At 46.0% G+C, this 27,700-nt stretch overlaps 3 protein-coding genes and 1 long non-coding RNA gene across 7 annotated transcripts in view; 1 reads left to right on the forward strand and 3 right to left on the reverse strand.

Moving 5' to 3' along the window:
- Positions 1–27,700, forward strand: part of C14H7orf50 (chromosome 14 C7orf50 homolog) — a 132,157-nt gene that overhangs the window by 23,769 nt on the left and 80,688 nt on the right. The gene's annotated exons all lie outside the window — the stretch shown is intronic.
- On the reverse strand, positions 1,295–2,521 carry GPER1 (G protein-coupled estrogen receptor 1). Its single transcript, XM_029577028.1, has one exon. The coding sequence runs from the start codon at positions 2,414–2,416 to the stop codon at positions 1,325–1,327; it is 1,092 nt and encodes a 363-aa protein (XP_029432888.1). The 5' UTR covers positions 2,417–2,521; the 3' UTR covers positions 1,295–1,324.
- LOC115075997 lies at positions 2,602–9,235 on the reverse strand. Its single transcript, XR_003852665.1, has 3 exons — positions 9,102–9,235; positions 8,855–8,940; positions 2,602–3,004 (listed from the first exon to the last, which is right to left on the reverse strand). It is a non-coding gene; the product is annotated as an uncharacterized LOC115075997 (long non-coding RNA).
- Positions 14,644–22,340, reverse strand: LOC115075993. Its single transcript, XM_029577029.1, has 2 exons — positions 21,962–22,340; positions 14,644–17,971 (listed from the first exon to the last, which is right to left on the reverse strand). Exon 2 carries the CDS (start codon positions 17,916–17,918, stop codon positions 16,866–16,868), a length of 1,053 nt encoding a protein of 350 aa, XP_029432889.1. The 5' UTR covers positions 17,919–17,971; positions 21,962–22,340; the 3' UTR covers positions 14,644–16,865.

Genomic DNA, 27,700 nt, shown 5'->3' on the forward strand with positions numbered 1-27,700 from the left:
CCTAAAAGTATCTTTATAGAGTCTACTTTCGGAGACATAAAAAGCATTAATACAGTCTATTTTTGTATAGTTAGCTCTATGGTATGAGCAAGATCTAATAATTTCATGAACAGATTCTGAAGCAGTCATGGTCTCTGCATGACCAGTCTTTAGAAATGAACCTGGCACGACTGCCCACTCCGCAACCTTGGGGAAACGTGAATGCTGAGCCACACTGTGGCCCCGTGGCCTCTGATCTAGGTTCATGGTGGGCGCAGGATCCTAACACTGCAAATGAATCGGCTCTCACTACAGACTTTGTGTTGGCGCTACCTGTGTATGCTTCAAGCAAAATAAACTCAGGCAAAGCATCCCAGGTTTTAACTGTCGTTTTACAATGTTTTTTTAATTAAAAACTAGCTCTGAACTCTTTCTAAACTCGGTCCTTTTTCTGTCCTGGTGATAAAATGGCATCTCTGTCTTCCTTCAGTTACAGTTTTGCAAAATGTTTCAGTTGCATAAATCCTTGCTCCTTCACAGAGAGCCTCAGGATTGGATAAGTCTGCCAGGTGTGCCCTAAAATCAGTCGGCTTATAAACTGATCCACCAACGTGTGGGCCGCAGCTAAAGAAATGTAAAACCGATTGGCATTTATTCCAACACTTCAGACTGATTTAATCAGTTAGCAAGTTTTACTTCAGAAGCCAGGAAGCTTAAATCTGTTTAAAGTGCTGGAAATGAGTAAATTTGGTTTTTATAGTTTTGCTTCCTGGAACCGATGAGCAGCATCTGGTGATAGTGCAACATCGCGGCTCCTTAAAGAGGAGCTGCCCCATCCTGGTTAAGATATACAAACCTTGTCAATTTTGATCTTAAAGGAGAGGTATTAGACAAAACTCTTCAGATTTAGATTATCTGGCAGGCAGCCTCTCTAAAAGTGTGTCAAGTCCAGCGTTCCTTTAAGCATGAGCTCTGTTAATTTTCGTGCAGTTTAAAATACAGTTCTGACAAGCCATGTTAAGGGTCTGAGCTCAGTCACATGGTATGCGCCCATCACACATCATGCACGTTATTTAGCCCCATTTGTTGTTTTCCAAGCTGGTTTTTGGGTGTAATCTAAACACTAACATCCTCATTACTATTCACCTGAAAACTAAGCCTTAAAGGGATTACCTGTCATACTACTTAGCCCAATTAAAATAAGGCTTTTCCTATGGTCGTTTCATTTGCACATTGACGTCAACATCAAAACACGTTCTGGTTAAACTTCTACTTTTATTTGTATAGTGGATACTTTTTTCCTTCCATATTTATAAATGTGCCATCTCTCTGCTGTCTCTCGTCATTATACCTCGCTGTTATATCTAACGTCAGAATGCTCTGAGGTGTCAGGAATAACAGATTTCACTGCGGCATGGCAGAACTGGTTCAAGGCAGACACGTTCCTTTTCTGTCTGAAGTACATTCGCAGCTTTTCTCTGAAGGTTTCCCCCAAAAAGCTGTAGATAATGGGGTTTAAACAACTGTTGGAAAATGCTGCCAGGTTCACAATGTGCCTGGTCAAAGGATGACTGTGCATGAAAGACTGATTGCTGGAATTGGCGTCTTCGTTCCTTTGAAGGAGACCGATGCTAATGAAGACATTTTCAGGTAGCCAGCAGATGAAGAACACGAGGACTACCACCAGTATCATCCTCAGCGCCTTCTGTCGACGAGGCCGAAGGCTCTTGTGCTTGTGAGCCTTCCTAAGGACACGGATGATTAATGAGTAGAAAAGCCCAATAATCACAAAGGGGATGATGAACCCTAGAGTTATCTCTACCCACTGGATCTCTCTGACATTGGCAAAGCAGAAGTAGGCGTCTTTAGTGTGCTGGAGCTGTACAGCTGTAAAAGGCACTAGTGTAGCCGAGATGGAAGCCATCCAGATGAGGCCGCAGCTGAGCCGGGCATGATCCATAGTCCGAAAGAGGTTGGACTTCAGCACCCGTGCGAGTGCAATGTACCGGTCAAAGCTCATCCAGGTGAGGAAGAAGATGCTGCTGTACATGTTGATCTGCAGGAATAAGGACATGAAGGTGCAGAGGGCGGTGATATCGTAGTACTTCTCGTTCAGGTTAAAGACTTCAATGAGAGAGTCGGCCACCAAGATGAGGTCAGCAGCTGCAAGGTTGATGAAGTAAAGGTCTGGGATGGTCATCTTTTCACGGAAACTGATATTCACAACCAGAATCAAAGCATTCCCTAAAATGCCAATTGGGAAGAGTAAAATAGTATAGAGGCACGATAGGAAGAGGCTGATAATATAACTCTGCTGCTCGTCTGATGTGTCAGCCAGGCTTAATGGCACACTTGTGTTGCACAGCTCCGAGCCATTTAGGTCAAAAGAGGTGATGTTGTACAGAACAGGTGGTGCCGTCCTTGTGTAAACCTCCATGTTAAAGGTGCAGCTGTAAAAGTAGCATGGATGGGTACTGGTTGGGTTCAGTGCCAAAATGTTTTTATTTTTGTTACTTTTATTATCACTTCCTTTCTGAATTTTCTTTTTTCTTGTTTTCAAAATTACATGTATATGCTTTAAAAAAAAAAAAAAAAAAAAAGAAGCGATAGCTGTGTAAGAAATTGAGAAAACAGCTGTGGATTAAGTGGGCTTTTGCAGCCTCATTCAGTGTTTAAAACAAAACAGGAACCAAAGCACCGTTATATAGATGCTTGTTTGAGCCATGGCTGGGTCCACGCGCGGTCTTCGCAGGGTTAAATCAGCTTGCAGTTTCTCTGTCCGGCATAGCGTTTTCTTCCAGTTTGGCTTTCTTTGAGAGTCGTTCGCAGTGTGGATAAACGGGTGCCCGTCGTCCTGGTTCAGTAGCCATTGGCCATCCCAGAAACCGGTTCTACCCAGCGCTGTAATGTACTGTCGCGTTCACGGGTACCTCTTCTGCTCCTTTCTTGAGCGCAATGAAATCTTAGATGTCTCGTTCCCTTCCCCTCAGGATTCACTGTGTGCTTGATCTGTACATCCCTCAACCTGTAATTGGTAAATAAAAAAAATGACATTTTATTGTTGCCCGACTAACTAACTGGCGTCATTTTTTCTTTTGGCTGACATTCGAGCAATTGATGTAAGGAAGTGCACATCCTCTGTTTTTTGTTTTTATTTTCATAGCTGTTTTAAGTTCTGATTAAATCAGTCTGGGTTTTGGGCTTCATTCAGAGGGAAAGATCACACACAGTGAGAGTGGCCAGCGCGGTGGCTTTCATGGTGGGGAAGGAGCCATTTTCGAAAGCCTTTTACCCTGTCTGAAGATCGTCACCCGCCACTTTTACCCTCCTATAGGAATACCTGGGGGGTTACCTTTTCCTTTTGGCACTCATTCTTTTTATTTGACCGTTGGACTTTGCATCAGAACACATCCGTTTTGAAAAGCACTTTTGTATTCCAGCTTGAATGGGGCTCCCGGTGCGTGCATGCAAATGTAGATTTCTTTCATGGATGCGGGATCCATTCCCTTGGTGTAATTTCATGTGCTGACCCCAGACACAGCTCCCATCCATTAGGCACATATTGAGCCAGTTCTAGGCTTGCAGCTCCGAAAAACTAGGACTGATGCAGTGTGACCCTTATAGATTGCGGTTAGTTGGGTATTTTCTTTCAGTGGCCGGGTTATGTGTAAGTCCGTTGATAGATTAACCAGTGGATTTCCCTGTTAAGCCAATAATTTGGTTTATAAAAATGTTTCGATATTGCAAAATACCTGATGAGCTCCTGCTGTGTGTATAAAGTTCTGTGTGTGTGATTTTTTTTTTTTTTTTGTATGCATTTCATTTACAGCTTCATTAGTTCTGGATGCTGATGTTGTCAGACTGCATGGTCAACAATGTTAAGATCCAGTTGTGCAGAGAGATTGGACAGTGCAGTGATGAGAAGCACATCTAGCTGTTCACCTTCTCCCTTGTATTGTGACTGCTGGAGACCCAAGTTTTCAAGGACTACCTGCAGCTTTCCTGCTCGAGCAGCTATGAGCATTGCAGGTTTTATAGAAAAATTAAAAAAAAAATCCATGTCTAAATAATGTAACACCTTGGCATTAATTCTTTAACCCACGTCCAGCTGTCTGTCTCTGTTTCCTGGTATAGAGAGAGATCTGCAGTCGGCATTAGTATTTGCGGTGGCGACTGGGAGGCAAAGGGGAGAATCTGATTAACAGGGAGCGACCCGGTTCCCCCTCTAGCATGGTCCGTTGTTTGTGTGTCTCTCGAGCTGGTACCCTAGGGCAGAGATCCCCCATTAAAATCTCCTTTCTCCCCCATCACACTGAAGCTCTCCTATGCCCAAATGTTATTTTGTGAAGAAGCCTCTTCCCTCTCTCACTCCAGGCTTATCCCTCCCTCTCTGTCTCTCCACTCTTTTTCTCATCACCCTTCTCTTTTATCCGTTGCCTGCATGCTCTTTTTATCCTTTCTCCCTCTCACAGATTTTTTTTTCCCACGTCAGGCAGGAGAGGGTGTTCTGTAAAACTTTAATATATTTGAGCCGCAGGAGGAGACGAAGAAACCAAATAATTTTACTATATTATTCTTACATGGCTGTCCATCTACTACTGGAAAGTACTTTTGCCCAGATCCTACTTTTGTTTCCTTAATAACATTTTTGGCTGGGGTCTTTTGGCGCTGGGCGATGCCACCACGTTGGTTCTGGTCAGCATTGTCCTGTGAGGAGCCAGCCCAGCTGGTTATTTCCAAAAGATACTTTTTCTTCTTCTTCTTCTGCTCAGCCTTCCCTGGAGCATAGCAGAATCTTCCAATTAACAGTGAGGGTCTTAACGCTAATCCCCAGCTTGAGGAGCAAAGTGCATTACGGCCCATCCTGTGGGGAGGGGAGAGCAGCTGAGCTCGCAAGCTAGGAGACTAGTGTACAGTATGGAATTTAATGTTTCCTATGTCGGGGGGATGGTGAATCATAATTTTACTTTAAACATCAGCCTTGGCTTTCTGAGCCCAGTTCGTGCATTTCAGCATATCTGGGAAGAAACGCGACTCCTTGGATCCACCCTGATTACACCGAGGACATTTATCCAGATTAAACAGAGGGGGCCGCCTCATCATTCAGAAATGGCCCCAAAAAATGTTAATTTATTTTTATCACGTTCAGAACTTTCTGAATTACTTGGACAGTCTTTAATGTACGGAACGCCTAATAGAAATAAAATACCCTGATTGTCCCCATGAAACTGAATGGCAGATGAAATTTAATGTGGATAAGTGCAAGGTGATGCATATAGGGAAAAATAACCCTTGCTGTAGTTACATGATGTTAGGTTCCATATTAGGAGCTACCACCCAGGAAAAAGATCTAGGCATCATAGTGGATAATACTTTAAAATCATCAGCTCAGTGTGCTGCAGCAGTCAAAAAAAAAAAAAAAGCAAACAATGTTAGGAATTATTAAGAAGGGAATGATTAATAGAACGGAAAATGTCATAATGCCTCTGTATCGCTCCATGGTGAGACCGCACCTTGAATACTGCATGCATTTCTGGTCGCCACATCTCAAAAAGGTTATAGCTGCACTGGAGAAAGTGCAGAGAAGGGCAACCAAAATAAGGGGCATGGAATGGCTGCCCTATGAGGAAAGGCTGAAGAGGTTAGGGCTCTTCAGTTTGGAGACGAGACGACTGAGGGGGATATGCTAGACATCTACAAAATCATGAAAGGACTTGAACAGGTTAATATAAATCGGTTATTTACTCTTTCGGATAATAGAAGGACTAGGGGGCATTCTATGAAGTTAGCAAGTAGCTCATTTAAAACAAATTGAATAAAATTCCTTTTCAATCAGTGCATAGTTAAGCTCTGGAATTCATTGTGGTTACAGCAGTTAGTGTAACTGGGTTTAAAAAAGGTTTGGATAAGTTCCTGGAGGAAAAATCCATAAACCGCTATTAATTAATAAGCAATAGTAGCTTGAGATTTATTTAATGTTTGGGTACTTGTGTCTTGGATTGGCCACTGTTGGCTTGATGGACCCTTGGTCTGACCCAGTATGTCCTGTTCTTATGAAATGAGTTCTTGCAGGCTGTCTGCGGTACATTGTGATGTACTCTGTGCGCTGTGTGATAGACCCTGTCTATTCATCTCCTGTTGTCTTGTTATTGTGGAGAGCTGCAGGTCTGTGCATGAATGATCATCATTGTCTAGTAATGTCCGGGATGGATATCTGCTTCTGCTGCTCCTGGGCACTGCTGGGGTCATGCTGTCCCTCGCCCCCTGACTCGCCTACTGCTCCATCTCAGAGCCTCCCATTTGATTCTCACTCGCTGCCCTTCTGCAGACTCAGTGCTCTGGCTCTAGCCCCGTTTCAGGGAGCACGGGGACCGAGGAGGACCAGGTGGTGGCCCTCACAGGGCCCTCCGCCTCTGGGTTCCATGCAGGGGGTGGGGGGGTGTCTGTGAGCATAAGGCCCGGTCCGACTCAGTCCCTGCATTGCCTTCTGATAACAGTGGAGCCATTGCATGGAGCGCTGGGAAAGGCTCGCGGGTCCGTGTGGCAGAAACGTTACTGCCCCCAAACCTGTGCGCCTGCTGGGAAATCTGTATTTGGAGCGGCTCTGTCCATACTGGAAGTTTCAGACCAGTCTATCTAAATGGGTTTATGGCCACGCTGCAGAGCTGCCAAAAGTGTTGGCAGATCTCACTCAAGGGGCAAAGTTTGGAAGCCTAGAACGAACCTTTTGCATGTCGGCTGGTTTATCGAAACCGCCCTGAAGACCCACTGAGAGAGGAGGTGATGCGTCCACGTTCCGTGGACCCTTTAACACTGGCGGCTGCCATGCGGTTTGTTCCAGTTCTGACCGCCTTCTGTATGTAGAGCGCACAGAGCATTTTTGGTGAAGCCCGGTGGCTGTCTGACCCTGCACAGTAATAAGACGGCAGATGCCGAGCTGAGGTCTAAACATGTCTGCGACGTGCTGGAGCCAGAACACATTTAGCTGTGCCGATGACATGCTGTCAGACTTGCGATGCGTCCGTGGCTCGAGTAGCCACTTTTTTTTCCTACTCTGATGAACGAACAAACTGTTTTTCGCCTCTCCCCTACATACGTTCAGTCAGACAATTTCAAAATACAGGAGACAGTATGGGCCTCTGGGAACCTTCACTTGAAAATGGAGGTTGATTGCACCCTTTGGAGGTGCAATCCGCACCCCACCCTGGATCTGATTCGGGGCAGAGGGTGGGAGAAACCCGCACTTGCCCTGCTGCCTGTCCTGTGGATAAACGAAAGGACCTCAGTTTCCCCAAGGCCTGGCCCATCCCGCTCCCTTCACAAAAACCAAAATTCACTACCAAAAGAAAGGAAGTGGCTTGTGCTCGTTTTATGAATTAAGAAAATGGGTAGGTTAGGAACAATAGGTGTGCACATCTGTCAGTCCCCCCAGGGCTCTGTTCTCCCACATCTGGATTGAGGGGGAGGGGTGCATGTTAGAGATTTCTTAGAATGTGCATCCACCCCACGTATGTAAATCCTGCCAGAAGTCCCAGTGCGCCTGCTGTTTAGAACCAGATTCCCTAGCTGTATACACATTTTAAAATATGTAGATAATATGCATTAATTACAGCAGGCGCTACAAATGTAACGTATTTGTCCGCACCAGTTATACCGATGTGCCCCAGTTTCTGGAAACCCAGAGAATGAGAAGAAACAGCTCCCCTTTTTCATTCAGGTGCCTTTCTTGGCTTCTCCTCCCCTTGAAAGTCTTGCTTTTTTTTTCTTTGAATGAACCTGGCAAAGCTCCGTTTCAAGTCTGGTGGAAAAAAAAAAGTGTGGTCTTTTCCATCTGGTGTGTTTTCATTAAGGATGTAAATACTCGTGCCGGGCAGAGTCACAGGTCAGCTGCGGGCCCACTTAAGCTCATCTCGGCTCTCCACGGTAGTGCTGTAAATTTTTATTTATTTTTTTTTGGACCCGGATCTCCAGTTCAGTTTGGAACCAGGACCGGGATTTGGCCCCAGGAGCCCTCACGTGCAACTATTTGGGGATTTTTTTGCCTGTTTTATATCCGCTCCTTCCGGGGCAGTGGCTGCGCCAGGCCTGGTTCCACCCACGTGTCCGTCTCTTGACCTGAGACCACATCATCTTGTGGCTCGTGCCGTGACACTTCGCGTAAAGTTTTGGGGACTCTTGCCTGGGCTTTGAAAGCGTAGGACTGCAGTCGGGTCAGTTCAGAAGGGAAAAGATGCCGCTGGATGTGATGACCTCGCTACATGCCGGTCTGGTCATCGCCGCATTCAGGGTTCGGAAGGCGTTTGTTCTTCTTCTGCAGAGCCGGCTGAAAATGCGCTCCTTCCTCCCTGGATTACCACATACAGGGTTTCAGGCAGTCAGTGTTTGAATGTGCTGGACCCCCCTATGTCATTGTGTAACACAGCTATACAGTTATTTAATTCCACTGGCCCCCGAGCAACAGGTGCCCACAAATGCCCCCTGCTCTTGAAAATGACTCCCCACACTTGTACAATTCACCCCCTCCCACGTTAGGCTGTTCTATACATCTCCCACTTTTTTTTTTTTGGCACACGTTGAGAGCTGGCATTCAGGAAAGCAGCCAAAAATGGTTCATTAAAGCAGCCACTCTTTTTTAATAGAGAATTCCCGGGTTTTGCCTGCAGCTGTGCCTTAATCAGTCCCCCCCAGCACGGAGCCACAACTGTCCTGATGCACCGCAAACAAGAGTGATCTCGACTGAGCTTGTGTGCTGCCTTTTCCAAGTGCCATCATCCGTCCTCTAACGTTAAGGGAAATGCCTGGCAAAAGAACCAGTGCTACATCTGTCAGAAACACTCTCTGTAAAGTTTGTGCCATAAAACAGGAATTGGTTTACCTTCAGCTGCCGTTCAGCGTCGGAGCGTCTGTCGTTTTTCTCCGCAGTCACTTTCGTCCAGATGCTCCGGTGGTGTCCGCGTCCTTCTGTACCTACCGTGAATGGAGCTGTTAGCGTCTCCCAAACTTTCCGGGCCCTTCTCCCCCCCCCCCCTCCCCCCCCCCGCTAGCCGGCCGTGGGATATGCCACCCGGCTTTGCTGCTCCCTAGCAGCGGTTCAGTAACGATGAAAGGAAACCCAGCCCCACCTTGCCTGCTCGTTCATTTCCAAAGCGTCCGGGTCCCATCAGGTGCCTGTCAGCCTGGCAGCCTTGGTCCCGCTCGTGCCGCTTGTCCTTGGCAACAGCAGCAGCAGCAGCTCTGAAGCTTCCCAGGGTCCCCGCTGCTCTGGAAGGGCTGCTGAAGGGAGCCCTCCTCTTAAGGCTGCTGTTAACCCCACTTCTGCTGACCTCTCGGAGCCGTGCTTTGGCAGTAAGAGGATTTCTGGGGGGGGGGGGAGCTCTTCCCCTGAGTGCTAAGCGCTTTCGGATGATGTGATCGGTGCAGGCAAGTAAAATAAAGAAAAGATTTGCATCCACAGGCTGCTCCTTCTCTCTCTTTTTAAATTTTTTTTTTTTAATATTTGAAATGCATTTTCTTAAGGAGAATCTTTTAAAAGCGATAAAGGTTCTTGCCCTCCACTTAGTTAACCCCCCCCCCACACACACACACACACACACACAACACACACCAGATTGCCGTGAAATATGAATTCCTACCACTTTCCTAAACTGGGTATTATTATATTGTAGGGGAAATTGCTACATTCAGAAAAGAAGGCGAGGCTCTGGTGTCTCCTCCTGCACCCGCCCGGGGCCTTTTCCCCAGCTCCTCGTGAATATTGACGTCACTTTTGCAATCAATTATGGATTTTAATTCTATATTAAACTTTTTTTTTTTTTTGCTGAGTGAAACTGTTACGGTAAAAAGAACTTTAATACAAGCCTCAGAAAAAGGATAGCGTAGGCCCCGGTGTTTAAGTGCAGATGTACAACTCCCACGTTTGTCAGCGCCAGGCTCATCCAGCCCTGCTTTCTCACCCCCTTTCCGCCTGTGAACTCCTAGGTCCGGTTTGCCCCAGGTCCCTGGATACGAAAGGGTTAAAACCAGGACTGGCTCAGATGCCAGGGAGCTGTCTGGTCACCTTGGACATACCGCAGTAATAAACCCGGTGCATCAATCTCTGTCTACACAAATGATGACAGCAGTAATAACATTTATTCTAAGAGTATAAATTGTAATGTGATGAGAAGTATCCAGACATCCCAGAGCAGGAGCCTGTGGTTTTTGGGGGGTTTGTTGCTGATATATTACGACCATTCAAGCTTGCTGCGTACTCTTATTGTGCTGTACGGGTGCTGCGAGTGTCCGGCGCTGCTCGGCAGCTCTGCCGATTGTGTCCAGCGTGTTCAGGGATCCAGGCCAGACAGGAGCTCTCCGGTCTGGGAGCGCATGCACCACCTGCTGGTAACTGCTGAGGGGGAAAAGGTTAGCTTACATGCAGGGCTGAAGGAGCTTTTTTTTTTTTTTTTGTGATTCTTTTGCAAACTATAAAAATAGTTTTTGGGTTTTTTTTTTTTTGAATGAGGCCAAAATTACTTTTGAAAAATAACACGTGAAGCATTGAGCTGTAATGTTTTCTCTAGAGTGAAAGGCTGTTAAATCAACACATTTTTGCCCAGTCCACACGCAGGTCCCCCCTCTAGCCTGCCTGGTTTCAGTCCCCGGGAAGGGGAGAGGAGATAATTGCCTGTGAAATAGCAGGCCCTGCAGGTTCTAGTGCAGTTTTCCAGTTCGCTGATTCTGATTCCTTGCACCCCATTTCGTTGCAAGGACTCCTGAGTCTGATACTAAAGACAGGGGAGAGAGGTCTGTGAGGAAACAAAAGGTGCCGGGTGGAGGGTGCGTGTGTGTGTGTGTGTGTGTTTTGCCTCTGAGGATCTTTCCTTTACCACCCACAACCCAGGCCTTTTCTCCTCCTGTCTCCCTATCTTCCCGCAGGGGGTCAGGTGGGTGGGCAGCGGCAGCCTCCTGTCTTTGGCAGCTGGCGGGATGAGCCCCTGCCAACTGGGGGAGGGGGGGGGTTGGCGGCCGGTGGGATGGGGGGGGGGAGACCTGATATTTTTGGAGGCTGGTGGAATAAGAGCCACAGCCGCCCCCATCCCAGCACTGCAAGCATTTTGAAACTCAAGGCCTAGGCGTTGGCGCTTCTTTGAACAGAAAATCAGCACTGGATACCCCTTTTGGGTTTAATCCTCTGAACCGTGAGTCTGGAGGCCAAGTGGTTAGGTTTACGTTATCCAAAAGCCTGGAGAGCATGGCTTCTGCACACAGGCGCGGGGGTAATAAGATCCGAAACCCCATCTCGGCTTAGCCAGACCTCTGCTAGGGGGGGGGGGCAGTGCAGCTTTGCACGGGTTTTGTGCTGTAGTGCAGAACGCAAGGCGATGCGTCTGAAAATGCGCTCGCTTACCTTAAACAGGAGCCTGTAATTTAATTTCTCCGCCGCTTTTCCCATACCATCTGAAACTAAAACGAGCATTTTTATCACGGTGGCAACATTTTATGCTGTTTTATGGAGCCAAGGGAGCAGACATGAAATAATTAGAGAACATAATACAAAATAATCGCAGAGTTTGGAATTGTGGAGAAGCTGCATTTCCTTGCACTGAAGAAATTCTTAGTTACCCATGTTGTCAGGGTAGATTTATTTAAGACATGGTGCATCCATCATGGTGCAAAGTGATATTAATTGAGCACAGTTTTATTTTAATAGATTCTTAATCAGTTCAAATGTGTTGCACTGCTTGCATTCAGAAGTTGATGTAATCATTTTAAGTGCTTAATGGCTCAGGGAAATTATCATTGCCTTACCCAGCTTTTCACCTCCAGGTCGATGATTCAAATTCAGGTCAGTGTGGACTTCAAAAGGTGACGTATGCGAAATGAGCCAGTGGTCTCCATCTAGGCCCGGGGGCCACAGCACAAAAATGTTTGCATCACTATAAATCTTCGAATTTTGCAGCAAACCTTCTCACTGATTTGTGAGCAGAACCCAAGACGGTGCCTGCATTTTACTTGGTGGGCTGACATTTATCCAGGTCCAGCCGCCCCAGGGTTTTATATCCTGCTTTTAACTCGCTTTAGAGCAGGGGCCATGCACTAGGCCTTTCTCCAGAGTCCTGCTAGGTATCGCCATTGCCTGATGAGTTCTCCCCCGCCCATGGGCTACGAACACATGGGCTGACCCAAGAATCGAGCCCAGGTCCCTCCCCATGGCAGCCTGCAGCACTTATTGCAGCTTATTAAAAAAAAAAAAAAAAAAAAAGGTGGGGGAGTTACAGGGAGCGCCGTGCTTAATAGACACCACGGGGGTGCGACCTGCAGCTCCAGGTGGATTCTGACCATCTTCTTATCTTTCTGTCTGCATTGTTTATTTAAAAAGAAGAATTAACGCTCTCCTTGTCCCCGCAAAATAGGAGCTTCCCAGCACCAGAACTCTTCCTTGAGAGCAGCAGACAGGAGCAAATTTAGGGGCAGAAAGCCTGCAGCTCCCTCGCAATTTACCTCCCTTGGCGCCGCCTCCTCAGCAGGGAGGGGATTCACTCGCCAGCCTTGGGCAGATTCAGCCCCACAGGAGCTCGAAGCCCTTCCACCTGAGGTTTGTGCTCCTTATGCACCTGGCATGGTGCCTCTTGTACCCGGTGGCCCCCTTCCCAGCTGCTTTAAAGGCTTCAGCCTCCTCCATGCAGAGCCTTACACAGGAATCCTTGGCGGGATCTGTTTCAGGGGGGAAGAGTCTTAGCCCAGAAGACGGGACCCATTCTTCACGGGACGAGGAATCCTTGAGAGTAGGACTGTTCCACAGAGAAGAAACGTCGGTCCTGATTTGTAAGAAAATGGCCGCTCTCAGAATTTCAGGGACTAAGGCTGAGGGACCAGATGGAAAGTGATCCGATCCTACAAGGAATTCAGAGGTCTCCTTTCCCCTACAGTCCAGTCTTACAGGGCATGATATTGATAGAATGGGTCGTCTCCCCCCCCCCCCCCCCCCCAGGGAGGTTTAAAGCGAGGTGGAATCGTGAGTAAGAGCTACCCCTTTGCTGTTAGAAGAAAGGAGCAATCTGAGAATTCCCAGGGTGGACGCCCTGCCCATTCAGTGCTTAACCCACAAAACAATGGTACCAGTTAGACGGGACAGCTTTGAAGGACCCTCGATACAGAAAAACGGGGGCTATTTTAAAACCAGCCTTTCCAGCTAACACCGTGGCTCCTCAGGCTGCCGTCTGTGGCGGCTGTGTTGCTTGAGCGGTAGCATGCTGGGTTCAGCAGCTCCCGGGGAGGGAAGAGCCTAGCGTTTTTGGCTGGTGCTGTGCATGTTCTCATCCGAATGACCTCAGGGGCAGCAGGCAGGAGGCGCCTTTTGGCTGCATAATTGGGTGGCAGATTCTGTATCCAAGACTCGCCGTTTGTAGGTTACCATTCAAAGGAGGCCTACTATTTGGGGAAGATTTGGAAAAGTTAAGTCAGAGGCCTAGGGGAATCAAAGCCTTGGAGGCTCTTGGAAGGCAAAACTCGGCCAGGCCCTTGAGGCCCAAGATGCCGGCATTTTAGGGAATTTAGGGCATTCACAGCAATTAAAGTGTACGTCGCCACAGCTTCATTGCTTTCATGGAGCAAGACAGGCTAAAGCGGATTCTTCAGTGGCTCCAGTACTTCATCGCCGAATGGGCCCACAACCTCTCTACTGGGATATTCTCTCTCTCCTGTTTTCTAGATATCTTTGGAAGATGCATCCCTCTGATCCATGTGCGTCCGAGTGACTGACGGCGTTCCCCTAGTTTAAAAGCTGCTCTGTCTCCATTTTTAAGCGTTAAGCGCCGGCAGCCTGGTTCCACTCTTGTTGGCACCAGGAGACCGCTCTAAACGAATACAAAGGGTTAGCTTATTTAAAAAGTCCTTGGAGATGCACTGCCTTAGTGCAGACAATGAAACACAATTGCTAGGCAAAACTTAAAACAAAATAATCCTTAAGTAAGCCTTTGCCATGATCTCATCTAGTATTTTATTTTATTTATTTATTTAAGTTCTTTTAATATACCGATGCTCAAGACCAGGTCTTATCGTACTGGTTTACAATAAACTAGGGAGTAGAGGCAAGCATTCTGCTGGATTCCTAGGGGTCAATTTAAAAAAAAAAAAAAAGTTTGGCTCCTAAATTTTAAGAATTTAGGGACCTAAGTTTTCGACTGAAAAGTCACCTGCACAGAGCCTTCCCTAACTTAGGTGCCTTCATCTAGGCAAATGAACTTTAGGCCCTAAGTTAGGAGCCTTGTAATGAAAAGCTATGCTAAGAACCTAACTTTTTTATTTTCTGCGCCCTAGCTCTGCTCCTGTAGCTGCCCATTTTTTAAGGTAAAATTAAGAGCCTGAATTTAGGTGTTCAGTCCAAGTCCTAACTCCCTAAGTTGGGCACCTGAACTCTCTATAAATCGACCCCTTAATTAAATTTAATTTTTTAAACAATTACCATAAACCCAATGTGGCTTTAGAATCCATAAAAACCTAAGATACACTTAGAATGCACAGCAACATAAACATGGGAAATATAAAACAATTTACATGTCTCTTCTGTTATCTTGTTCTTAAACAGTTATTTTAAATACAATTAAATTAAATAGGCATATGATAAAAAAACCAAACAGAATAATGAAGCCCAAGGGCAACTGTTCAACATAAGAGCACAGAAAGTCAACAAAATATATCTATATATTATGGATAAAATGTCCTAAGACTAAGAAACAACATTGAGTCAGATGGTACAGTCCATGGACACCCAATAACTGGCAGAAGAAATTAAATAAACCCCCATTTCAGCCAAAAGCAGACCTGAAAAAAAATGTTTTTATCGGACATCTGAAGGGCCTCCATCCAAACGAAAGCTCACTTCTTGTGCCCTTTGAGACAGAAATCTTTGAGGGATACCTAATCCTGGCCTCCCTCCAGGAAGAGCTGCCGTGCATGCAGGGTGCTTGGATGGATGCCGCCCTCCCCTTCCCGTCTCAGCCAGGGTTCCTGTGCCAGCCAGCCCAGTATTTTGCATTTTGATGATCTGGGCTTCCCTTGCTTTCTTTCACCGACCTATGGAACTGGTGGGCTGAGTCTCCAAGGCCAGTCTTGGGTCATCTCGGCTCCCTCTGGGCTGCCCCTTCTCCCTATGGCTTCCTTTTCCCCCCCTTCTCCCTTTATGGAGACAGGATTTTCATTTCCTGGCCCAGACTCACTGTCAGACCATGAGTGCCTGTGTTTAGGGATTTCCCTGCCTCACGAGGGTGAGTAATCCAGAATGCATTCTGCAGCCGTGCAGACCCGTTCTATACTGTGCAGGCCACAGGAGGGTGACCATTGGAATAACTGCTCTCCTGACGGCCTCTTGAAGCCCTGCGTTGGGATTGCAGGGAAGAGCTTTGAGTTTGAAAAAGAGAGATCTTCAATTTTTACTAATTAAATCTTAATACTTTCCCAGGAAGCAATAAATAATGTGGTTCGATTAAAAGGGTCGTGCCCCCCAACTTGTTCGTTGACCTTATAAATTCTGGTTGAAGCCGTGGGTTTCCTATAAAATTTGCGCAGCTCTAGAAAAGAACAAAACGGCTATTTCCACAAGTAAGATTATGAACAAAATTAATACTTGTGAATTTTTCTGAAATTGGTATTCCTAGATATGTGGGCAGATTTGTTGATTCCACACAGAAACCTGAGATCTGCCAATAAGGCGCTACTAACTGTCCCCGCTGTTAAATCAGCACGCCTCACTCAGGTAAGGGAGAGAGCCCTGTCGCTGGCTGGCCCCGTGCTGTGGAACTCCACGCCACTCGAAATAAGGCTGCAGAGGAATTTGAAAATATTCAAAACTAACCTGAAAACCTGGCTCTTTAAACAAGCTTTTTATAAAAACAGAAGGAGAAAAACAGTCGATAAGGATGCACCAAGCAGACAGTTGTTTTGTTTTTTTTACCTACAAATGCATAGTAATGTTAGATTTGAACCGCATAACAATTTCCTTACCAACATATAGGCTTAACTTAAGCACATAGTTGATTGTATTAAAATATGTTACCGTACTATGATAGCACATGCTTAATTTGTAATCTATACCACTTAAAATTTTCTTTATAGTGCCTTTCTGTAAACCATTGTGATGGTTATCTAACTTAACAAAGGTATAGAAGAGTTTTTAAATAAAAATAAATGTTCATTATATAGTCACAGCTGTAATCTTTTTGATTTTTAAAGTACCATTTTTTTTTTTTTTTTTACAGGCCAATGCAAATTAAACACTACACCAGCAAATACACAATCCTGATAAATAACCAGGAGCACTTTAACATATGAAATGAGAAGGCCTCTGTTTCCACTGAGGCGATGATTACAATCCTGGCAGGATATGAGCATTCAAATCTGCCCTTGTACGGTATATTTTAGGAATGCTTCTTTTGGAAATTGACCAGGCTCCAAGGGGTCGATATTCAAAAGATTTACTTGGCTAGTTAAACATATGGTCCCTCTAACTAGTTAAGGGCTCTGTTTACTACACATGTTCCTATAGACACAACATGGGAGAAAACTGGTTTTTTTTTGTTCATATTTATGGAGCTGGTATATCAAATATATCTGGTCTATCTAATCATAGCCTCATGCAGGTGTATTAAAGCAGCCTTTGATAACTACAAGGGCAAATCTGTTAAAAGAAAAAACAAGATGAAATTCAATTAACATGGGGAGACTGAAGGCCTCTTGGCTCTCTGTTATCTCCCTGATCATCCATTACTGCCACTTCTGAAATAATTCTTAGAGACATCCAGTCTGTGTTGTTTTTCCGGCTCCACGGACGGTGCTCCCCCTCCACCCGTGACTCAATGCCAGTTTGGTATCAGCGGATGATATAACTTAAGGGCAGTTCGGCTGCTGCTCTAGGTGGCAGGTATTGTGTGGGATCTCCTGGAAACGTTCACGTCCTCTATTTCAATAGCAGCAGGGCTTGCACCACTGCTGTTGGCCGTCTCGTTCCGTCTGCACTTCTGCCTGAGATATTGGATGCTGCTCCATGCTGCATCCTTGTAGGGCTTGTGGAGAAAAAGGACGAAGAGCAACGTAACAGAGCTCTCGCTGAAGAGCACTAACTCTGCAGCATTCATAATCAGCTCTTCTCTGGGGGAGCCATTGAGCCTCTGCAGCTTTAGTGCTGTCCTGTGGAGGAGCATGACGTTGTAAAACAGACGGCACGCGAGCGTGGTGAAGCCAATGCACAGCATGACGGTGGGGCTGGGCACGTTTTCCTTTGAGAGAGCTTCGGCCTTCACCAGCTTAACCAGTATGAGCACCAGGAAGACTACGTTAAAGAAAGAGGGAATCGCAAAGCCAAAGGAAAACTTGACGATGTCGTATTCTGGCCAGGCATTGAGGGGGTCCGTCTGGCAGTAGGTTTTCTCATGAAGGCATGCGGCCGTACCCAACAAGGCCACGGCTACCAGTGAGCCCAGGAAGGCCAAGGCTAGTGGGAGGGACACCCACAGCAGGGGGCTTGCACCCGTCACCAGTGAAGCCCTGTGTTCGTTTCCTTGCAGTAGCAGAAGGAATAGCATCAGAGTCTGAAGGAACTGCGAATTGAAATAGAAGATGTTAAAGACGAAGGAGAGAAGGCCGCAGCTGAGGTTGGTTGCTTCTAAATAGTTAGGCCTGCTTATTGTAGTGAATGAAAAAAGGACAATTGCTATGTCGGTAATAACCAAGTCCAGCATGAGTATAGCCAGCTTTTCCGAGGTTTTGTGCCTTGAGTAATGCCGGAAAAAGATGGCCAGGATCAGTAAGCCTGCTATTAAACCTGCTGGGATAAAGAAGGCAACGTAGCAGTGCAGAGCCCGTGAGATGATGCTCTGAGACGCAATCACATCTTCAATGCTTATGGAGGGATTCAGGAAGTCGTGGCTTGGATATTTTATCCATGTCATGTTGCACGGGGCCATCCTCCTTCCAGCGTGGCTCCTCTGCAGTGCCGATCAGAAGAACAGATCCCAACCTACCATGGAAACAGAGACACATTCAGCTAGGAATGGATTCACGTTGCCAAACACTTTACGTGTCCCCATTAAATGGGTGAAGATCTTATGCAGACAGATGCATGGGGCCAGGCAGGGCGGTTTCCCAGCTGCATTTAAAGCCAGAAGTGACTAATGAATGGTGGGGAACCTGGTGCTTCTGCCTTTTTATTATGCCAGTGGTTTGACATAGCTTAAATGTTTTCAGTTATAGAAACCCTGGGTACAGCCCATCTCCACCCCCTCCCCATATAGCCCTTAGGCTCCAGACCTGGCAACAGCCAGTTTCCAAAATGGCACTGGCCGGCCATTAGCTAGCCTTTGCACCTTCTCATTTCATTTAATTGAAATATCCAGGCAGCTTACAATAAAATCACAAACCTAATCATATCACATAAGTAAACAAACAAAATCAGACTTAAAAATCCCAAGACAAAAGACGCATTTAGATATCGCAAACTAGCGCATAGCATTGCATTGCATATTGAGAAAGTTAATTATGGGAAGGGACAGCTAGCGGCATTTTGGTGCTTCGAAAGCCACCAGCCTGGGATGCTTCTGCTTAGGCTGAGTGCCACTTAGAAGAAACTGCTGGTTGGAATGGAGAAGCCTAATCTGTCTAGTGGGAAGTGGTTTGGAAAGCTCGTGGAGATCCTCATCTCTGGATAATTCTTATGTTGGGCCAGTGATATATAAAAAGGTATGATTGCGCATTGGCAGTCTCCCCAGCCCCTATATAGGTCCCTGGTGAGACCTCACTTGGAATACCGTGTAGAGTTCTGGAGATATAAACAGGATGGAGTCAGTCCAGAGGGCGGCTACTAAAATGGTCAGAGTGGTCTTCATTCTAAAGCGTACGGGGATCGACTTAAAGATCTAAACATGTACACCCTGGGGGAAATATAAGAGACATTCAAGTATCTCAAAGGTTTCCATGCACTGCAGGTGAGCCTTTTACAGTGGAAAGGAGGCTCTAGAACAAGGGGACATGAAATGAGGATGTAAGGGGTAGAATCTTAGGAAATATTTCTTTACAAGGAGGGTGGTGGATGTGTGGAACGGCCTCTCAGTGGAAGTGGTGGAGAATGGGATGCTTTCTTGAATTCAGTTACTAAGGAAGTGATGAGCATTTTAATGCTAAATTAATTGGACGGATGGGCGAACTGGATGGGCCCTGCTGTCTTTTTCTGCCGACATGTTTCTATGTTTAATTACATTGAGCCACATGTATTTTCTAAGCAAGAAAGATTACACTTTTTTGCTGAGTAGCCCAAAATATGATGGCTGGAAGGTGCTATTAAATAACATTGCTGCTGGAGAAATGGTCACTGCTTGTCTCATTTAAACAAACAGGCGGCGAGCAAAAGAGCCATAAATCAATGTTTGCTCAGGAGACATTGATGGCAATAAATCCTGCTTTTGCTTTCTTTATGGGCCATTTTAAAAGCCTGCCTGCTTTAGATGGTAATTTTATTTTTCTGTGTGCTCTAGGACTTGGAGAGTCTCTGTATAATGATACTAGCATTTGGTTACAAGGAATGTGGCTCCAACTGGAACAGAAAGTGGTAGCCAGAGTACTGTAGTTAAGAAGTAAAAATAGATATCTTGAAGCTTGCAGAGCTGCTTCCAAAGCGCATGAAAACGGCTTTGCAAAACAGCAGCTAACTGCAACACCTGGTCTGACCTCCAAAGCTAGGGATTTGTACCAAGACTAACGTAGACTGGCATCTGTAGGTAGGGGGTTTCTCCAAGGAAAGAACCATAATCTCGGCTGTATCCCAACCTTTTCTGGATCAGGTTTTTTAATCCAACCTTTTGCTTTAAATATTGCCACAAAGCGTTCTGTTCTGGAGTCACAGAAGCATTAGATACAAAACTGTAAAAAGAAAAAAAAGCTTTGGGTGCCAGGTTGCCCAAATTCAGGTCCTGCCAAGAAAGGGAGGAGCAGCAGCAGCCACCAGGGCCGTAGAAGGCAGTGTCGGCCTGGGCTAGAAGGAGGGATTTGGGGCTGCAGAGGAGCAGTGAAAGATGGGACTGGAATAGGGGACATCAGCAAAGGCCCTGGACTGGAAGGAGTGACCGCAGCCAAGAGCAGCAGTGGCCCTGGGCTGGAAAGAGAGGGAGGGGCAGGAGCGAGGAGCGGTGACCGGCCTGCAGAAGAAGGGAGGAAATTGGGGGGTAGGGGAAAGAAGAGCAAAGGTCAAAAGACTGGGACCCCCTTTCCGCAAGGGCTGTGAACGCAGCCTCGACCTTCGTCTGGCCTGGGACTTGAACGCAGCTCTGTCCACGTGGCACTGCCCCCAGGCCAGCCTGAGCTCCTTCCTTTCAATGCTAAGAAAGGTGCAATCCTCTTCGGAGCATTCTGCCATACTCGGGTGTTATTCACAAAAAGTCTGCAGGAAGGGGCAGGCCCCGATTTTAGGCGCAGGCAATGCAGGCAACCAGCGCCCAATCCTTCTTATAACCACCAGAGCGTTTCCACTGAAATCGGAGCCTGCTGTTGCCATGGCAGCCAGTGCAAGGGGCGGAGCATCGCAGGGTCCCCTCAGTGTGTGAGCTCTACTGGGGGCCCATCCTCAGGCACACAATTTGGAGGGGGGGGGGGATTTTGGCAAGAGGGAGTGTCCTACCCCAATCCCTCACAGGGAGGAGGAGGCTGATACTTCTCCCCCAAGTACCTATGGGCAAGTCACCTCAATCTGGTCCTGGGAAAGGAATATTGCTTTTTGTGCTAATTTTGCACACATTTATTTATTTAATTGTATTTATAGCCCGTGCCGTTCGGGGGGGCGGGTAACAACAATACATACATAAACATTTTAAATAGAATACATACATTGGATAAAATAATAATAAAGACAATGTATTAATTGGAGACCTAAATAAAATGAGAGACTTTAACAAATTAAGTATAAAATAAATAATGTAGTACATAAATTATAAAATAGAATAAGATAGACTTGGTTAAGTTGATTATTGAGCGCACTGGTCGGGGAAAGCATGTAGGAGCAAATGGTGCTTAAGGGCCCATGAATACATTATCTTCGAGGTATGTGTGTGTGTTTTATGTATTTCTGGTTTACTGCATTTTCATCTTGAATGTTTATTTTTTAGTTATATTCCACTTTTCAGGCACTTCAGAGCAATGTCTCGGACTTAGCACAGAGACCTCTAGTCCAACATGATTTCACAAATTTTTGCACCTTCAATATGTCTTTGGATAGCATATCAGGCAGTAATTTTTCTGACTTTACCTGCACCGTTTTTTTCTGTGAAATGTATTCCCTTCCAGAGGTTTCAGGATATTAAATCCTTTGGGCAAAAGATACATTATTTAAAAAGCAGACTTATTTTCCGCTGTTTTGGCTCGAAGCCTAAATTTGGTCCAAAGGATGTGATTCATTGGCAATTTGCAAAGTGTAGGATAACCCCCTGGAGAGTCCGGGGTTGGGGGAGGGGAGTCTATCCATGATTCCTGGTTAAACTCCTTCGCAGGGGGGTGGATGCTTTCCATCTGCCCCCTGTACAGGTTAATCCGAGAGGTGCTCTGCGTCTCCCGTCCCTGAGATGGGCCGGGCATGGTTTTGTTTTTTTTTGTGTGCCTGCCATCTTGTTCTATTTGTTCACTGTGATGCCCTGGAATAAAAAGCAGAGTTATTGCTAACACAAAGGCGGGCTGGAAACTCCCAGGCTCACAAGGCCAGAGAGCTGTGGGTGCCAGATGGAAGTTAACATTTAGCAGCAGCCAAAGGAAACAAGGCAGCTTTCTCCAGCCCCGCTACTCTTGTTGTTGTTTTGAAAAGCAAACTAGTTTTAGGGACCAGGATGCCTTCGGCACCTTCTTTTACCACGTTTGAAGTTACGCCTTGGTTAGATAGGAAAGAAAAATTTAAAATATTCAAGGCGGCCCTTAAAGTGAGTATTTGCACATAATTACACGGCCTTTATAAATAGTTAAATGGAACACTTACCGTAGAGAAGACAGATGTGGTTATGTTTTTTTCAGCGACCCAAAAGTTTTAGAAGTCGCTGTGCATTCGCGGCTGCAGAGGAATTCATAGTCCAGAATCCGGTTTCTGAGTGAACGTGCTCCTTCCTTTACCATGGAAAAGCAAAGCAGGTAGTGAGTAAGTAAATGCAGAGTTAGAGAAACAGGACAGGAAGCCTCCCCCCCCTCCATGTGACTTTGCTTCATCCAGTGCTGTCCATTTCAGGGCTACAGAAGAGGAAAGCGCGGTGCTGCTGCCTATTTTAGGAGATCCAGTGGTTCTTTGATGCCACCTACATCTTTAACTTTTCTGCGCTGGAACGATTGCTGCTCCAGTTCCTGAAAAGCACTTTTTTTTTTTTTTTTTTTTTAAACAAAGGGAGAAATAGAGAAAACAAACCGTGTGCCAGAGAAAATGTCCAGTTTATTTAAAGTGAGCAGCTTCACATTTTTAGTTTATGACTCAGAGGGAATGGGTCATGTGCCTGTGTTTTTAAGATACTGCAGGAAAACCTCAAGCATTCAGCAGTGATTTACTTCTCTGTTTTCTTGCAGCCTGAACACAGAATCCATTCTGCTCACATTTGTGGCCCCACAAAAAGTCAGCTGTGAAAGCAGAAGGCCCCTGGTGCTCATTGTTAATCAATGTTTTCCTGGCAAGCTGCTGAGATCCTTTGCAGATTTGTCAACCCAAATCTTTAATTTTTTGGGAAAACATTGAATTGGGATTGTGTGGCATTTATGGCGCTCAAGGCCAATTATAATTCAGGCACAGTAGATAATTTCCTGCCCCAGAGGGCTTACAATGTAAGACCCCGATATAATAGGCGCTTGACTGAACGTATTTAACACATAGTTGGGTGTACATTTTTGTGTGTTCAACTTTACTCCCAATCAGGCCGATACAGTACAGTGTGCTCCGGCGGAGTGCACTGTTAACCCGCGTTTGGATGTGCGTTTTCGACGCGTCGAAAACGCGCATCCAACCCCCACGAAACTAATGGTGCCCACAACATGCAAAAGCATGTTGATGGCCCTATTAGCTATTCCCGCGCGATTCAGTAAGTAAAATGTGCAGCCAAGCCGCACATTTTACTTTCAGAAATTAGCACTTACCCAAAGGTAGGCGTTAATTTCTGCTGGCACTGGGAAACTGCACAGAAAAGCAGTAAAAACTGCTTTTCTGTGCACCCTCCGACTTATTAAGTCGGAGGTCCCAAAACTTTCTAAAAGTAAAAAATAAAAAATAAAAAAAAAAATTTGAAGTTGGCCGGCGGCTGTCGGGTCAAAAACCGGACACTCAATTTTGCCGGCATCCGGTTTCCAAACCCATGGCTGGCAGCGGGCTTGAGAACCGACGCCGGCAAAATAGAGCATCGGCTGTCAAACCCGCTGACAGCCGCCGCTCCGGTCCAAAAGGAGGTGCTAGGGACGCGCTAGTGTCCCTAGCGACTCCTTTTGCCCGTTTTTACCGCCGGGCCTCATTTAAATACAGAATCGCCCGCTCTCCCGCGGACTTTACTGAATCGGCCCGAATGTAACTAGTTTAGCGCACAAAACATGTTTGCAAAAACATGAGTAAAGCACACATTAGCACAGCTCCATGTCTGTCTCATGTTAATCAAGGCATTGGTTATTGCAGGCTTAACTCGGATGTGCTTAATGCTGTAAAGGTTGAGGATCATTTCTGGAGCTAGTGTTAGTCTATGGGCTTGGGGTCCTGGACTCAGAATGTATGTGCACATTAAAGCATAAATCATGGTGGATGTGCACAGATCATTTTATACACATGAAAGGTGTTTTGGGAGCACAGAAACCATGATTTGTTCATGTTAAGTATATTTTTGTGTATACATGTTTGGATCAGAGTGCTTTTTTAAACTCCTGATGCATTAGCATTCCATTAGTTAACTCCTTTATTTATTTATTTATTTTTAGCATTTAAATAAAGAAAATATGCACTGATGTTTGACATCAGGACCAAGGTCTCGAGGAGCTTCACTGGATGAGACTGGGACTTGAACCCTGACTCCCCTGCTTCTCCTCTGATCACTAGGCTGCTCCTCCACTTGGATGAGTCCTTGCTTTTGATTGCCACCTACTTATCTCTCAGTTTAAGAGATTATCGATACCAAAAACTGAAGCAAAGAGAGAGCCAGAACAATCATTGCGCAAGGGAGATGAAACCAATCCAGTTCAGATCTGCAGGAAACTGCTTGTGATTTCTGCCCGTAAAGCTAAGCAAGGTGCAGCTCTGCTTTCAGGGCAGCGTGTAGTGTAGGAAAGAGTTAACTGCCAGAATGACCCCTGCAGATGTTTACAGTACAAAATTAGGCAACCCTAAGGTCTGAGTGTGCAGAGGGTGGGTAGCTGATGTATTGTGATTGCTTAGATATCTGGAAAGAAAAATCAACAAACAGTTGGAAGCTGACAGGTTATTAGCCTAACCTAATGCATCTGTGATTAGCTTAGGAGAGTTAGAACTCCAATCCCAGGGATAGTGCAAACACTGGAAAAAATAAATTATAGCCATGCACATTTTGCAACCTGCCAGAAAAAGCAAGTAGGCGAAAGGTGCCCTCTGGGGCCTGATTTATAAACTGCACTGCAGCTCATTAATTGCAGTCAGCTCATTTCTCCCATGGTTAAGCAGAAACACAACATAATGAATAAGTTGAGTGTACGTATCTCTCTGCATTGAGGAGTAATAGCAAATGCCTTGATTAACATGGAGTTTGCATGGAGGAGCGTTAAGCCATGTGCACATTTTGTATGTGCAGAACTCATTGCTACATTAGCAGTAAAGCTCTACCTATACAGATGTGTGCACAGCCTAGCCCAGGGCATCTTAGTGCATCCAGGGCCTCAGCGTGTGGACTCGGGGAACAATACGCTCTCCCCTTTACGGAGGGCACTGGCAGTGTCTGGCATTGGCCACAAGGTGGCACTTTCAAGCGTGCTTTTTGCTTACAAATCTGAGGGGAAAATGTGCCATGCTAGCGATGGGCTGAAAGAGAACGTGTGTGTGATCATCTGGAGACCATGTTTAGGATTGTTCAGCAAGGCGGGGTTTGTTTGGGGTTTTTTTTAATGACTTCTAGTTGCAAATATTTCCAATTGTTGCTGAACTAAAGGTTGTCAAACCAGGTGCAGGTGTGGATATTCTCGTACTGTGCTGGCCTAATCCCTTCATGGGATGCTTTTGAGAGTTTAGACTTCCTTCGTTGGATGTTTGCAGGATGGGCTAAGCCACCTCCGCGTTGGCTTAGTCCAGTTAGGCAGCAGCATTGGCAGCGTTTACTAATTTTTACTTCTCATTTTTAAGTGGCGTGGCCTGGCAGCCAGGTTAGCTCATCCAACTGAGACTCATAAACCTGTTTTGCTGGTTAATATTATTTGGGCAGGGTCCAGGAGAATCTCTTGAGGCTGGAGAAAGAGGGGCAACTCCATTGTGTCAAGGAGCTTCCAGCTCATCAGACAAATTTTGGGTTCTTTTGGGAAGTAAGTTGATTTTTCTGACACCCACAGAAATAGATGGCAACCGATCCAAACTTTGTATATTGTGGAGACTGGGAGCCCCTTTTAACGTGGCCGAACAAGGGCCTTGCGATGATCACGTGGAAATGGGATCTCCCACCGGCCATACACGTGCTAATTCCCATTCTGTACCGTCTCCTGCTGTCAGACATCTGAAGACCAATGGGTGTTTGGGAGGGGGAGGGGTATTTTTGGGCAGAAGCGGAGTAGTTTGTGTTAAATGCAAAATTATGTGTCAACAGATTTTTGTTCCTCCTTCGCCTCAGCACAGGTCCACGTCTGCCCTGATGCACTGGGGACCAATAAATCTGAGGTACAGTTCTCCAGGAAATCAGTCCAGCTGTGGCCTCTCAGATCTTTTGGTAAACTGTTTTGACCAGCCCCAGTTGTAAAAGCAGTACATAAACAATTTTAAATAAATAAAATAAAAGTGTGTATATATTGGGCTGTTTAATGAATAAACAAGCCTGGACTGCATGGCGATGCAGGAAACAATGCTGTTTTGAGTCTAATAGTCATCACTCAATACATACCCCGAAAACTCACTTTAAAATCACTCTCTTCACCTGCTTTGCTGTGCAGGCCCAATATACGTCCTAACTGCAGAGCATCGACTGTCTCCAAGGTGTTTGACATCAAGGTGGACTGTAATCTTCTACCTTGGGGAAGGCATCCTTGGCTAAACCACGCAATCAAATGAAAATTATTTCCCATGTGTGTTTTGTGCACATCTTTCTTGCAAATGTTTTTTATTTTTCCTCTGGATTCACTTTTTTTTTTTTTTTCCTGCTGGGAGCTACAGGAGATTAAATTCCAGGACAAAGCATGTGCTGCTTCAGAATTTTGCAGCAGACACTCGTATTGTATTGTTCTGTTTTTGTTTTGCTCTGCATGTGCTGAAAACGTCAGTTTGGTCCCTAGACACACAATGGGAAATGGGCAAAAGCTGGAGGGGTTTTCCCAGACAGGGACGTCTCAGAAAGGCGTCATGAGGAAGGCACAATCTGTTTCACCGCCAGCAGAATTACGGTACTTCATAATTATTGCTTTTGCTGGTGTTGCTGCTTTTAATTCACAGATGCTCTGCAGTTGTGAACAGGGGATAGTGTTAATTACTGCAGTGGGATTTATTGATCTTTCCAGGCAATCCCTCTGCTGGAAATGTCTTTTCTGCATTGCTTGTCGGCGAGGAGGCTCTCGTTGTTGTTTTTCCTGGGAAGGAGCCTGCTAGCTCCTGCTGCATTGTGCCCAGGCACACCCTGGACAAACCACTTCAGCTTTGGCCTTATCTCCCCTTCTCAATGGGCAGCTTGGTCTTTTTCTTGCACATGACCCCCGTAAAGCCAATAACAGCACCATAACGTGTGTGTGTGTGTGTGTGCACTGGTAGGAGGGAGTCCCTTGCATTTTTATGAGAACAAACACAATGAAAGCAGACATCTCATTAAACATTTAGGAGGCGTGCACCCTCTTTCCCTAAGGTTCTGAGCATGGGGGGTTCCCCGTTTTCTGAGATGTTCAGCCGCACCCTGTCAGGGTCCACAGCGAATCTTTGAGAATGGGGTGTGGGGAGGGGGTTTCTGCCAGCAGGGCGGCTAGGAGTGGAGGGGACTGCAGGGGGCGCCCAAGCTCCATGTAAGGGGTCCTACCTCTCTAGAGGCCAAAATGTTATGATCTCTGCTTGAGCGGGTGTCCAGGCCTGGCAGAGGTCGAGGTGCCTAAAAAAATGGTACCTTCCGCCGATTCGGGCCCAGGAGGAGCTTCTGCTGTGGCATCAGGCCCAGGATGCCGCCGTAGCTATGACTGGGCTGCCTCCAAAAAATCTAAAACTCACACACAGAAAAAGGGGAAAACCTCACCTACAAAAGTGGAAAAAAAAAAAAAAAGAAGAAAAATTGACTTTTTTTTTTTTTTGCTCTGTCTAAAACCCCCAAACCAAAAAAGTGCTGAGAAATATTTTTTTGCCCCGGTCCCTAAAATGTTTGGCTGGTGCTCAGGTTTTCTAATTATTTTTCCACCCAGAATCAAGGCCTGCCAAGTGTCTCCATTTCTTTTTCAGGGGCAGGCAGGTCCAGCTCTGGTCGCACTTGTATCTTTTGCACGTGGATTTACAATTTCTGTGAGGAGGGGAAAATCAGGCCAAGCGCTGGAGCCAGGCGTTAACCCCAGTCCTGGTCCTGCCAGG

Source organism: Rhinatrema bivittatum, chromosome 14, assembly GCF_901001135.1.
Source record: "Rhinatrema bivittatum chromosome 14, aRhiBiv1.1, whole genome shotgun sequence".
In the NCBI taxonomy this organism is placed as follows: domain Eukaryota; kingdom Metazoa; phylum Chordata; class Amphibia; order Gymnophiona; family Rhinatrematidae; genus Rhinatrema; species Rhinatrema bivittatum.